Raw genomic sequence first — 14,193 nt, forward strand, 5'->3', positions numbered from 1 at the left:
TTTCAAAGCCTTGGAAGCTCATGTCTAGAGCCTCAGGTGATCACTGACACCATACATAAGAGTGTCAGTTATTAAATCAACAACAGGAGTCACTGTGCACGTGCTCCCCATGTAGGACCTTTGTCCTTAAAGAGTTGTACTGTGAGAATTAACTGTAAAACTTGTTATCAAACAGTTTTGTGTGTGTGTGCAAATTGTTGAAATCTTTTCTTAGTATGGAGTTGATTTTCTGTATATAAAGTTAATTGAAAATAAATCGTAATGGAAAATGGGACTAGGAATGGGAGATTGAGTAGGAGAAGGAGTGGGAGGGCCAGTATGGTGAGAAGAATCACTATATTCCTAAAGTTGTACTTATGAAATTTGTAGTCATTAAATAAAAGACTTTTTTGGAAAAAGTATCTTAGAAAAGTTTTATGTATATGTCAATGAATGGAGGTTATAATTATCACAAGATGGTGTTTATAATTGGGTGATGGACAGTATGTAGTGGATGTGGTAGCTTCCTATCCCTCTTGGAAACCATAAATTATCTGAGACACTGCCTAGAAACATTTGCTATCCTTGCTTTCTGTTGTACCATAGTTTGTTTCACCTTTATTGTCCCTTTGCTTGTTCATTTCAGTTTGGCTTTGTAAACTTTTCTTTGTCAGTGTCCTTCCACTACCAATAATTCTCTCCTCTTTCTACTCATCTCACAGGAAATCTCAACCCTGCTTATGACTTCAGTTAGGTACTGATGTTGGAGACACACAAGGTATGTATCTGAGTAAAATTTATTTCACTCCTCCCTCCCCCCTTTCAATCTGCGGAGGTCAAAACAATGTCAGGGATAAAGACCTTGAAGTGGGAATATGTTTTAGTGTGTTAGAACAACAAGGAAACCAGCTGAAATGGATTTTGAAATGAGGGTAAAATAAGTAGGTGATGTATCAGAGAGGTAAGGAAGGGAGAGGAAGGAGAATTGTTGGTAGGAGGTATGCCAAGCAAGATCTTGTCTGGCATCACATAGATTTGTACTGTGAATGTTGTGGGAAGCCATTGGATGATTCTAAGTAAAATTGTTTTGGGGTACAGGGCTTCCAGCTAGGCTTTTTGCAGGTTCTTCCTTCCATGTGTGAAAACAGTTTAAAGGTGGAGCATAAAAATGTATTGGAAAGCAGGATTTATTTAGAGGAAAACAAAAGTGCAAACTCAAGAACTAAGTAGTGTATGAATCAATAGTCAATACGTAAAAAGCTTTCTAACAAAGAAAAACCCCTCACTTACGAAAAACATCCAATGGTGTAACAGCCCTCAGCCAAAGAAAAAGCCCCTTTCATCAAGATTAGGCTTTCCTTTTATACCGTCCAGAGGCATAGTGGGTGATGTTTGGGGTGGAGCCTAATTGAATATTCAAAAGGGGCAGAGTTTGGGTGGGAGCTTAAGCTCTGCCCATTTCTGTACCCTTTTAAGGAAATATTGAAAGTGTCATGGCATCAGGTGGGTGATTGGAGTGCCCCATGGCAATTTTATTATAATGACATTATAATGACCTAAATGTTATGATATGGGGACACATTCTGGAGCCATGCTGGATACTTCCAGCTAGTGTGGTTCTAAGATAGCAACATTGTGAAACTTGTGGTTTTCACTACACAGGAAAGGGATGGGGCTTGGTGGTGCTTGGAAGGTGGCCTCAACTGAACAGAAAGGAAAGCTTGGGATGAGCACAGACAGGGAGAAGAGTTTGGCTACAGTGTACAGAAGGGCACCTGTCATGTGGACTGTGCTGGCTGTCATATAGGTGTCTGCAGCTGTTACAGCAGGTCAGCCACAGCAATCAAACTGTGGATTTTCTGGATTTGTCAATCAGGGACTTGTGCTGCTGCTTGGATTGTTTGGAGCTGTTCAGTAGCCGTTTAGTGGGGGCTGTCAGATCTCGGCTTCTTTCCCTAGCTGCCTATGTTCCTACAAAATATGATTTACATTATTACAATATCTCTGATAGGTGGGAATTTAATATGGTAAATAAGGGTAACAAAGAAGACATGTTAGGAACCTATGGTAATAATTAAGATGGGAAACAATGATGGCTTTGACCAGAATAGTAATGGTAGGAGTAGAGAGAAATGACCCAGTCCTGAAGGTTGAAACAACAGCATGTATTGAATCAAGGATGACTGAAAGGCTTTTGTTCTGAGAATACTGAAGGGTAGAATTGGCATTAAATAAGGTGAAAACTCTAGAACAAGCAGGTTTAGGGATGAAGGTGGGAGAGCAGTGTTAACGAACTCAGCTGCAACATATTACTTTGAGATGCCAATTAGACATTTAAGTGTAGATGTCTTCTAGGTAGTTGGAAACAGGAATCTGCATTTTAAAGAAATCCCAGACTGGAGATACACATTTTAGAGTGATCATAATATTCATGGCCTTTATTATGTTGAGATATGTTGTGACCAATATTAGATTGAGTGTATGGGGAGTTTTTTGGCCACTGATACTTTTTAATTAGAACAGTTACATAATAAGTTTTTCCAATGTGATATCTAACTCTGGTAAAGTACTTACAATGTCTGAAAGCAAATTCTCAATGCAAAGTCAAGTATTATGATTGATTATGAAATAAATGGTTAAATAAAAAAAAGATCTCCAAATACTGAGTCCTGGAATAATCCAACATTTAGATTTGCAGAAATATGAAAAAATAGCACGTGAATAGGAGAAGTAGTAATTAGTAAAATGACTAAACACCAAATGAAAAAAGCAATTCCAAGAGGAAGAATTGGCCAATACTGTCAAATGTTGCTAGCAGATTATTTTAACAAATATTCTTCTCTTTTCCAGGAATGTATATAATCTGCCTCCTAGCTTGTTTATTTTTCACCTCTTGGATCAAATGTGTTTCTGATTCTCAGACTAGTATGCCATTTTCATAGTACCTAATTTTCTCTTTCAAAAGTGCTCAACATAATTGTATTTAATAATTTGTTTAATGTCTGGCTCTCATATTAGATTTTAACTTCGGTGAGCAATGTGTGGTCCTGTTGGCAAAACAAGGGATTCTTTTAGGTCCACCCTTATAAGCTCTGTCTTTGATTTGAGAACATAGGTCTTTGGCCTCATCATGTAAGTTCTACAGTATAGTTAAGTACAGCTGTTCCACTGCTTAGTCCTTGATGTACTTGTAGTCATCATCACAGCAGTCACTTGGTTCCCCTGCACATTTATGTAAGTAGGGAAGTTCATCACAATCAACACTGAGTGGTAATTTAATTAATTGTGATGTTACTATATGCCCATTCACCATTGGATGGGAGTTTAGCAGTGTCTTTGAGGCCATGGACATTCCCAAACAAATCTCAGATTCAAATTTCTCCTGTCTTGGGATCACCCCAGGTATCAAGTCATCCTGTATCTGTCAAGATCCAGTTCAGAAAAGAGAAGAGAAGTTATTGTAGGAAATATTTGTAAAGGTATTAGATGACTGAACATATAAAAAGAGAACACTGAAGGCCATGGAGGTAGGATTTCCCAGGAGGATGGGGTTATTATAACCTAGATGCTTTTAAGAAAATGAGCCTCAGAGATCTAGATCTGGAATGTGGAGAACAGATCATTTCTTAGATGGTGCTGGTAAATTAGGAACTTAGGAAATGGGTGCTGTGGAACTGATAGCTGGACCTCTTAATAATGCTGAGGTAGTACAGGTACCTTAGAGACTTGGAAGAAGGTCCCCTAAAAACTGTGGCTTTCATTTTGGAAGGAGGGTACTGTATACTTGTTGCCATTTGTGGCATGGTCTGATACTCATAAACCTTGTAGTAGAACATCTGAGAAAGGGACTTTGTCAGGCTGGTGTTGGTTGCCTGGGGAACTGGAGAATGGCCTAGTCTGTCTAGTTCTATTGGTTCTTTTAATGCTAAGCCTATTGGTACTTTTTTGAAGGGGCTAGGTGGCTCTGGCTTTATGTATATGGTGTAAGCCAAATGTTACCACCAGAGCAAAGAACCATTGCTGGGATATACAGAGGGTACAGCAAACAAATAGGAAGCAGCAAGTCTCCTGTCTGCTCTTTTTGTCTTTTAGCCTCCGTCTAATGCCCTTCTGGGCAAACTTTTAAGAATTGATTAATTTGAGAGGCAGAGAGAGAGAGAGAGAGAGAGAGAGAGAGAGAGAGAAAATTCCCTCATCTGTTGGTTCACTACTTACGTGCTCGCAACTTCCAGGACTGAAATGGATGAAGCTGGGAGCGAGGACCTCATTTGAGGTCTCCCACATGGCTGGGAGAAACCCAATTGCTTTAGCTATAATTGCTGCCTTCCAAGGCAGAAAACTGGAATCAGGACTTGGAGAATGCAATTAAACTTAGGTACTCTGATGTGCACATCTTATAAAGCGGGCTACATGCCTGCTCTTAGGCAAGATTTATTAGGAAGCCAGTTCATGGTAGAGAAATATAATGAGCAGAATGCTACTGCAGCTTCACAGACCAAGTGTGAATACTAGATTTGGAGTTTAAAAATAATTGTCAATCTGTAAAAGAACTGTTAGCATGATCATAAGTACTAGTAAGTGATACTCCTCTGTGTGAATCCCTCAGATAGCTCCTACTACATTGTATTTAATGTACTTGCGGTTCACTAAGTTGATTCCATGACATAGTGTGATTTGTGACCCAAAGTTGAGGAATACTGAAGAGTTGACACTGTGTGAGTGGAAACATGGTAAGAGAAGGTTTTGAGGAGTTTGAAATAAAAGAATTGAAGACTTTTGCTGAGGAAATCCCAGTGAAGTGATACTAGTTCACGTAATTATTTGGAGTGCTATGTTCTTTTAGGATTGTGCTTGGAGTGATGCATTGGTGACAAAGACTGTCTTTCGCAAAGATGCTTTACAACAAATTTTTAATTGTAAATTCAACATATTTCTGACAATACTTAATGTAGGTTATTATATTTTTGTAAGTTTTGTTCTTTAATAACACTCTCCCAGTTAATTTGTTTGCATCTTAATATTCAAACAGTATGACAAATACAAAGGCTATGATGAAGAGAGACACGGAGAAGAAGACTGGTGTTAGGATTTCACCTATATTAATTAGAGTTATTTTCCCTGAAGGTTTCATCCATGATCCTATTTTCCTCTTGTGGCATCTGGTAGCTACCTATTAGTTTTGGAATCCACCCAGACTTATTCCTGCTTTCTTGACATCATAATGCAAAGGACATTTGCTCATACCCAGTTATAGCTGATGTATGTCTGTATTCACAAAATTCAGGCCACCAGTATGTGTTTACAGATTTGTGGTTTTTCTTTTTAACATTTTATTTTGGAATACTGTTAAATTTACAAAACAAAAATGGTGAAGTATTAATGCAAAAAGTTCCCATATACCCCACAACTCTGTTCCCATATTATTAACATCTCATATTAGTAACTTGTCACAGTTAATGAACCACTTAGCTATCCTATTTTAAAAAAAGATTTATTTATTTATTTGAAAGGCAAAAGGCAGAGTTACAGAGAGAGAGAGGTCTTCCATCCACTGGTTCACTCCCCAAATGGCCACAATAGCTGGAGCTGGGCTGATCCAAAGCCAGGAGCCAGGAGATTCTTCTGGGTCTGGGTCTTGAACTGGAGCCCATATGGGATGCTGGCATACCACAGAAGTGGCCCCTACCCTATTTATTTTAGATTTATTTATTTATTTCAATGTCAGAGTTACACATAGAAGGAGAGGCAGAAAGAGAGAGGGAGAGTGATCTTCCATTCACTGGTTCACTCCCCAATTGGCCACAATGGCCGGAGCTGCGCCGATCCAAAACCAGGAGCCAGGAGCTTCCTCCAGGACTCCCATGTGGGTGCAAGGGCCCAAGCACTTGGGCCATTTTCCACTGCTTTCCCAGGCCATAGCAGAGAGTTGGATTGGAAGTGGAGCAGCTGGGACTTGAACTGGTGCCCACATGGGATGCCGGCACTGCAGACGGTGGCTTTACCCAGTACGCCACCGTGCCAGCTCCTACCCTATTTTTTAAAATACAAATTCCTTCTACCTCTCCCATCTTTGCCAGCTGTAGTAATCAAGTAATCAATATTTTGTATTCAGATTGAGGTTTTTTCTTTTCCTCCCAAATAGGAGAGAGACAATTGGTATTTGTCCTTCTGTGTCTGGCTTATTTTACTTACTGTGGTGTCCTCTAGTTTCATAAAATTTTCTGTAATGACAGGATTTTTTTCTTTCATATGCATAAATAGTATTGCATCATGAATATACGTACCACCTTTTCTCAAAATTAGTTTTAATTTTTTATTTCAAATATTAATTTATTAATTATACTAGGTAAAAGTGGTGAATGACCAAAATTAACTTTTACCTGAGCCAAAATTTATATTTTAAACACTAATGAGGTTCTAATTCCACACCAATTGTGGTCTTCTGAACATTCTGATGAATACATATAGTGAATGCTCAGGTATTTGCCATTCACTTTAGACAATTATCCACCTATTACCAAACTTCTTTATCCAAATGGTACCTCTCTGTTGTATGTGTCTCTGTGTGTGCGTGTGTGTGTGTGTGTATAAGATAAAAGGTGCTGGAATCTAATACAATATCCATATATACATATAATATTTATTAGAATCCAGTTCCTTTTATTTTTTTCAAATGTGATCCCAATTCAAGAATCACTGTAGCCTCACTTTCTTCTTTCTCTTTCCCACCCTTCCTACCTCCCTCCAACCCTTTCCCAGCTCCTGTTTTTATTCTCACTTTCAGCACTGCAGCATTGATGATCCACCTCTGCCTGGACACAGATCCATAAAGGTCAGCCTGGGACCCTGAGCATCTCAGAGGGAGGAGTCAGTCTGGAAGTTCCCGCCCTCTTTATCCCCGAACACATGGCTGCATAACGACTGCTCCATAATGGCAGTGGGTGGGACCCTGATGTACACCAGGATCACTCTTCTGCTGCTCTGCCTTGGGGTATCTCTGTCCATTCATGGCCTCTCCCAGGCCAGGCCCTCCCAGCATTTCAGCTCCCCAGAGGTGGTGATCCCCTCGAAGGTGACCAGCAGGGGTAGAGGTGCAAAGGCTCCAGGATGGCTCTCCTACCGCCTGCGGATTGGGGGCCAGAGGCACACTGTCCACCTGAGGGTCAAGAAGCTGTTGGTTTCCACACACCTCCCTGTGTTCACCTACACAGAGCAGCATGGCCTCCAGGAGGATCATCCCTTTGTCCCTGATGATTGTTACTATCATGGTTACGTGGAGGGGGCCCCCGAGTCTCTGGTTGCCCTCAGCACCTGTTCTGGGGGATTTCGAGGAATGCTACAGATAAATGACCTCATGTATGAAATCGAACCCATCAGGCACTCTGCCACATTTGAGCACCTGGTGTATCAGGTAGGCAGTGATGAGACAGAGTCCCCACACATGAGATGTGGGTTGACAGAAGAATCAATAACACGCCAAAAGGAGTTGCATGCATCATATAATTCTACTCTGAAACAAAGTTCTAATGTGGGCTGGTGGACTCACTGGCGATTTGTGGAGCTGGGAGTGGTTGTGGACCATGTTAGATTTCTTTATTCCCAAAGTAATGTGTCAGTAGTGTACAATGAAGTATCTCACGTTATCAATATAGTGGATGAATTTTATTACCTTATGCAAGTTGACATAACATTGATTGGTATTGAGATCTGGAATAAAAGAAATCCTATTTCTACAAGTAATGATCTAGGGGAAGTTTTGTGGGATTTTGCTGTTTGGAAGGATTCACATCTCGAATCCCGTCTTCACCATGATGCTGCACATCTTTTCATAAAAGAAGTACATGACCAAACAGTTGGTATGGCCTTTATTACAGGAATATGTGATCCCCCTTTTAACTGTGCAGTTAGTGTTTTTGAAAGCCAAGACTTATTTCTTTGTGCACTTACTGTGGCCCATGAACTTGGTCATAATTTGGGTATGAGGCATGATGATCAGTGGTGCGCATGCGAACTAGAGTGGTGCCTAATGTATGCCTTCAGAGAGAACACAACTAAATTCAGTAATTGCAGTTACGCGCAATATTATGATACTACCAGGAATCCTGGAATGTGTATTCACTCTCCTCCATATACAGGGTTTGTCTCTGGGTTGAAGTTCTGTGGGAACAGGGTGGTTGAAGAAGGAGAGGAGTGCGACTGTGGATCTGTACATCAGTGTGAACGTGATCCCTGTTGTCTTTTGGACTGTGCTCTGAGGCCTGGCGCTGCTTGTGCTTCTGGCAGTTGTTGCAAAGACTGCAAATTCTTGCCACCAGGGACTTTATGTAGGCAGCAGGTCAGTGAATGTGACCTTCCAGAGTGGTGCAATGGGACATCACACGAGTGCCCGGATGATGTATATATACAGGATGGCACCCCCTGTATGGGTGGTGCCTCCTGCTATGCAAAGACATGTAATAACCCTGATGTTCAGTGTAAGGAGATTTTTGGCCGAGAGGCAAGGAGTGCGTCTGAGGTTTGCTACAGTGAAGTGAACACCCAAGGAACTCGTTTTGGCCACTGTGGTATTGTAGAAACCACATATGTAAAATGTATGGCTCCTGATATCATGTGTGGGAGAATTCAGTGTGAAAACGTCCTCAAAGTTCCCAATCTGAAGGAACATTCTACCGTGCACCAGTATCACTTCAATGATACCATTTGCTGGGGCACTGATTATCACTTAGGGATGTTCATACCTGACATTGGTGAGGTGAAAGATGGCACAGTGTGCGCTCCAGGAAAGATCTGCATTGGCAGGAAATGTGCCAGTGTGAATCATGCGCCACAAAACTGCGAGCCCCTGCATTGCAGCATGAGAGGAGTCTGCAATAACAGACAGCACTGCCACTGTCGCCACGGGTGGGCACCTCCCAACTGCAGCTATAAAGGCCATGGAGGGAGCGTGGATAGCGGTCCACCTCCTACGAACAGGAGGGAAGGATTGAGCATGGTAGGCAATGTGGGTTACACCTCGGCATTACTTGTGATTCCTTTGATAACTTTTCTTCTCTATTACTTTACTGTACTTTTCAAGAAAGAGAAACACACACACACACAAGTTGAGAACAAAGAAGAAGCAAAGGAAGCAAAGGGAACAGAAGAAAATAGAGTGGAAGAAAACAGAGTGGAATAGCAGAGAATGGAAGAAGAGGGAGCAGAAGAAAAGGGAGAGGAAGTGGAAGCCAGAGGCCAAAGCTTCCTTTAAAAGGATCTAATTTTTGTTTTCATAGTGGAGAAGCCGGATGTGGCTGTTTAACCAGAAATTTAATGCTCTCGTGCCAGGACCATAAGTGTTAGACACCACAGCACAGGACTCCTGCATGTTCTTACTTGCTTTTCAGTGTTTCACGCAACATTAAATGTTCACTTCCCCAAAGTTGTCTCACTATGTTTCTTGAACAAAGACCTAGAGAAACCACACTTTAAAGCTGCATGCTTTTTCTCTCTCAGTTCTAAACCTCCTCTTGTGTCTTCACTCGGTTTCTGGGCATGTGTGTCCACAAGGCTCACTTCTGTTTGGCACAGTTGGCTGTGGACAAGGGGAGGAAAGAAGTAACCTAAATGACAAATGGTAGGAAAAGGGAGTTTTCTTTCCTTTGTACTTAACATTTCTGACAGCATCATTTTTAGCTGAGGCCATTCAGTTTGGAATCCATTTGTATGGTCACTGCTGGAAGCCCCCACCCCACCCTATTCTTCCTTAGAAATACCGACAGCAGTTGATATTCTCGGTGTCCATGTTGCACACTGGATTAGCTGGGTGTTCCTTCTGTTAGTTCCTGAAGCTCCAGTACCAGCTGGTCGCCATGCTCTCCCTAGAGATCTCAGCCCTTGGTTTTCAGGGACTTCCTGTAATCAGCTATGCTCTAATGCACACAATCCCGTCCCTCTGTTCTGCTGACCCTAGAGATGTTGGGGCTTTCTGCAGTTACTCTCTGGCTGTGTTAAATTGTCGTTTCCTAAGCGTACACTGAGTTGGAGTTTAGAGTGAGGGTTGCGTTAGATATCACAGCTGTGTAAAAGAGGGAAAAGAATTCAGTGGTACAGTTGAGAAATTGAGCTAAATTGCTGCCTTGGCCAGTCAGGCAGTGAAATGTTGTATAACAGAGTTGTCTGGTTTGGGCCAAGAGGGTCTGCTCCTCACACCTTCTCCTTGGTCAGTCAGTGGGTGTGGCTGCCCTGGGAAGGGGCAAATGTCTGTAACTGAAGCTGAAAAACAACTGAAGTCTGGAGACTTGTCTGCTTTTGGGGAGCTCTGCCACTGATTGGCAAGAGCTTCAGGAAAGTGAATCCAGGTGGCTTATTCCACAGTGCAGTATTTGCACAGCGCTGATTCACTTTTGAATGTATGTTCTGTCAGCAACTGGTAGATGATTCTGGTGGGCCCCTCTTTCTGTGGGGACATTAAAAGAGGGAAGTTGATAATGAGCCATGTCTCCGTGCTGTGCTTGGTTGTGGGGATGAAAGTATACTTAGTGTTTATCTGTTTCACTCTACTCTCATTTCCCTTTCTCAGCTGGTGAGTATTCTGATGGCTTTGGATCTTACCATGTGTCATGATGCGGGACCTTATCACCAACCTGAGCATCTAGTCACCATGCCCTTCTAGGAGGAGGTTGCTGATTTTATCCATTTATAGCTACCACTGGGCTATACCACTGGGAGTACTAAATGGTTCCTGAGGTGATCACCTGGATTTTATGCATGCACCCTGTTATGCCCATCTTATAACAGAAGTACTGCCTCCTGTTGATGATTACTGTCAATCACCCCTTTCAAGGATGTGACTCTTCTTTTGGTATCTGATTTAAAGACACAGTGAGTTCAGAATTCCCTGGTGTCAATGTTTGTGTATAATGAAGGCATTATGACTTTCACTTAGCCCCTGGTTAAAAATATGACTCCTTGTAGGGCTAGAACCTCCAACCATGTATAGCCCAGAATTACATAGGGGCAGGTATAACCCACTATCTCAATGCATCTTTGGGAGTTGTAAATGTTCTTTCTTTGTAGACTCTTTTAGGGCTCAGGTTCAGTGCACACAATTCATCATTAGATCAGTGATTTAGCTTTAGCTTCAGCTGTACCTTCAGTATATGTTTCCAATGCTTTATTGGGCTGGCATCTCCTGTATTATTTCACCTGAGCTACAACATCTATACCACAGTCTTGTACAATTCCATTGCTGTAAAGTTGGTACCCTGCTCTGGTATGGTATTACACAGGAACACCAGATAGCTGGCTCAGATAATCCAAATGCCTTTGGCTATTACTGGTGCTTATTGAGGCTCAGTGTTACACCTGTAGTGGGGTGAGGCACATTCACAACCAGAATTTGTGTGTTCTGCTGTAGGAATGCTGGCCTTTCCGGAATGATAGGGTCCTAATGGATTCAGTTTCCTACTAGGTGTTTCTCAAGGAAGGGTTCCAAATCTGGGGTCAGACTGGCCTTCATTGCTGTTTGGCTGGACACTCAAAGCAGAAGTGGCTAGATTTGTCTTAGTATGTAGGAATCCATGTGGAGGCAGTCCTGAGTAGTCCAGTCCCTGCCCATTCTTTGATACAGGTTCTTCAGTTATCACCACTCAGTGGCCTGTGCCAAGGATGGCTGATGCCAGTTGCTGGGCTGTTTTGTCTATGCCATTTATTGCATCTTCCACACAGGATCCTTTTTGTTGAGCATCAACATGTGATTCAGTGATCTTTCATACTTACATTCTACCCTACTTCTCCTGGTCCCCCATCTTCCAAGAATTATTGTTGCAGTCACCTGTACCACTGGCCTGACCATTTGCTATTTCCCATTATTGTATATATGATCCTGTTGGACCTCGTCAGTCCCACCCCGAAGTTATATAGCTACTTATACAACCCAAGTTCAGTACATTTGTTGTATTTCCTCTCACAGTTCTTCCTATCCAGCTCCTCTATTGAGAAAAACTGTGTCTTAAAACTGCTTGCAGCTTTAGGCTGTTCACAAACGATGCACTGACATGTCCATGACTCCAGGATGAGCTGTTTCCTCTTCTCCTTCAGCTGGTTATATGGGATTCCTGTTTTTGCATCAAGAAGTTTGAGCTGAAGGAGGAGTATCAGTGCCGTGGACTTTGACTTACCCGCTCAGATACCTGGTGCATTTGGGGTCTCTTATGTTTGAGATGGAATTTGCCACTTACCATGTTTTCTTTATTATTGGCTCCAAACCTCATGACGTGAAGGAATTGACAGACCCCTACTGTGATGGACAATTCTAGGTCCCATTCTGTGGTTCACAGAATTCTCAGATGTTTCCCCTTAGTTCCTATGCTCTTGGAACCTGTATGTAACCCATTCCCATATACCTGGGTGGGATCCATATCTTGCATCTTACAGAGTATATGGCAAATGTGATGTGATTTTTCAGGTGTAATTAATATACTACTAGTTAATTTCAGTTAATTAAAGGTAGATTTGCCTAAGTGGCCTTGAGCTACCAGGTAGGTAAGTCCTTTAAAGAATAGCTAGAGGTGGCCGGCGCTGTGGCTTAACAGGCTAATCCTCCACCTTGTGGCGCCGGCACACCGGGTTCTAGTTCCGGTTGGGGTGCTGGATTCTATCCCAGTTGCCCCTCTTCCAGGCCAGCTCTCTGCTATGGCCTGGGAAGGCAGTGGAGGATGGCCCAAGTTCTTGGGCCCTGCACCCGCATGGGAGACCAGGAGAAGCTCCTGGCTTTGGATCAGCATGATGCGCCGGCTGCAGCGACCATTGGAGGGTGAACCAATGGCAAAAAGGAAGACCTTTCTCTCTGTCTCCCTCTCTCACTATTCACTCTGCCTGTCTGAAAAAAAAAAAGAATATCTAGGGGTGAGACTTGAAGCAAGCCTGTTTTGTTCTTTCTGGCTGTGCAGCAGCCAGCTGCCATGAGTTCTACAGCTGCAAGGAATTGAAGTCTGAGTATTCTTGGAAGAAAATCTTCCCTCAAATGTCCTTTGATGCCAGTGAAGCTCAGGTGACATCTTACTTGTTGTCAAGTGCCTATTTCTATAAGCCATGCCCACAGACCTTTACCATTGAACTTGTGAGATAATAAAATCTGTCTTTTTTTAAGCTGATGAGTTTGTGGTAATTTGTTTTATGATATAGAAAACAAATCCACTTCCAATACTTGATACATTTCATTTGTTTTTTACCACTTTCCCAGTGCCACACCATCCCATGTGATGACAAATGACAGTTTAAAAAAGTATTTTTAAGCGTTTGATGTGGCGACTGGGAAGGGGAGAGGGAGAGCTCCCAGGTGCTTATTCTCCAAATGCCTACAACAGTGGCTACTTGCCTGGCCGAAGCCAGCAACAGGAGACTAAATCCATGTCTCCCAGTGTGTGTGTCAGGAGCAAGGTTACATGAGACATCAATGCTGCTTGCCATTATCTGCATTAGCTTAAAGCATTAGTCACAACCTGGAGCCTGCACTTCAACCCAGGTACTCTGATGCACCATCTTAGCCATTAGGCTAAACACTAGCTCTTAGCTAAGTTGTTTAGGAATGCAGACCATTTGGAGAAAACTAATGTGCAGATTGACATCCCCAGTGTCACAGACCAAATATGAATTTTAAATTAGGGGTTCGAAATTGCTAATCAATGTATGAACTGTTAGCCATATGGTGCTGTTAGCTCCTTGGTGACAGGTAGAGGCAAGTGACAGTCCTCTGTGTGAAGCCCTGTTTATACTGTTTTCTGTTTCATGTGCTACTTGGTGCACTAATTCAATTTTGTGAACCAACATGCTCTGTGAACTGAGTTTGAGAAATGCTGAGTTAAGTTGACATCGAGTGAGTGCAGACATGGTAAGAAAGTGTTTTGAGGAATTTGAAATAGCAGAATTCCTTACTGTTGCAGAGGAAGAATCTCACAGTGGTTGGAGTTCAGTCATGTCAAAGGAAGTGCTGTGAAATTATGAAATCATGAAATTATTGGGATTGAAATGTTCTTTTAGGATTGTCCTTGGAATGATATATTGGTGACAAAGATCTTTTGCAATGCTTTTCTATTATAACCTCTTCATATGGGTCTTAATTGTCTCCCAATTCTTTTGTTTGCATTTTTTTCTTATTTGAAAGAGTTATAGAACAGAAAAAGAGACGGATCTTTTCATCTGCTGATTCACTCCCTAGGCCACACAGGCAGGGCT

General features: G+C 42.1%; 1 protein-coding gene across 1 annotated transcript; it reads left to right on the forward strand.

The window, feature by feature from the left end:
• Positions 1 to 701: 701 nt before the first annotated feature.
• LOC133751431 (disintegrin and metalloproteinase domain-containing protein 20-like) lies at positions 702 to 9,154 on the forward strand. Its single transcript, XM_062181479.1, has 2 exons — positions 702 to 757; positions 6,739 to 9,154. Exon 2 carries the CDS (start codon positions 6,911 to 6,913, stop codon positions 9,152 to 9,154), a length of 2,244 nt encoding a protein of 747 aa, XP_062037463.1. The 5' UTR covers positions 702 to 757; positions 6,739 to 6,910.
• The last annotated feature ends 5,039 nt before the right edge of the window (positions 9,155 to 14,193 follow it).

This window comes from Lepus europaeus, chromosome 22 (assembly GCF_033115175.1).
Source record: "Lepus europaeus isolate LE1 chromosome 22, mLepTim1.pri, whole genome shotgun sequence".
Lineage (NCBI taxonomy): Eukaryota > Metazoa > Chordata > Mammalia > Lagomorpha > Leporidae > Lepus > Lepus europaeus.

Excerpts from the sequence above, each read along its gene's own strand:
- LOC133751431 (XM_062181479.1), top strand. The coding sequence starts at position 6,911 with ATGGCAGTGGGTGGGACCCTGATGTACACCAGGATCACTCTTCTGCTG.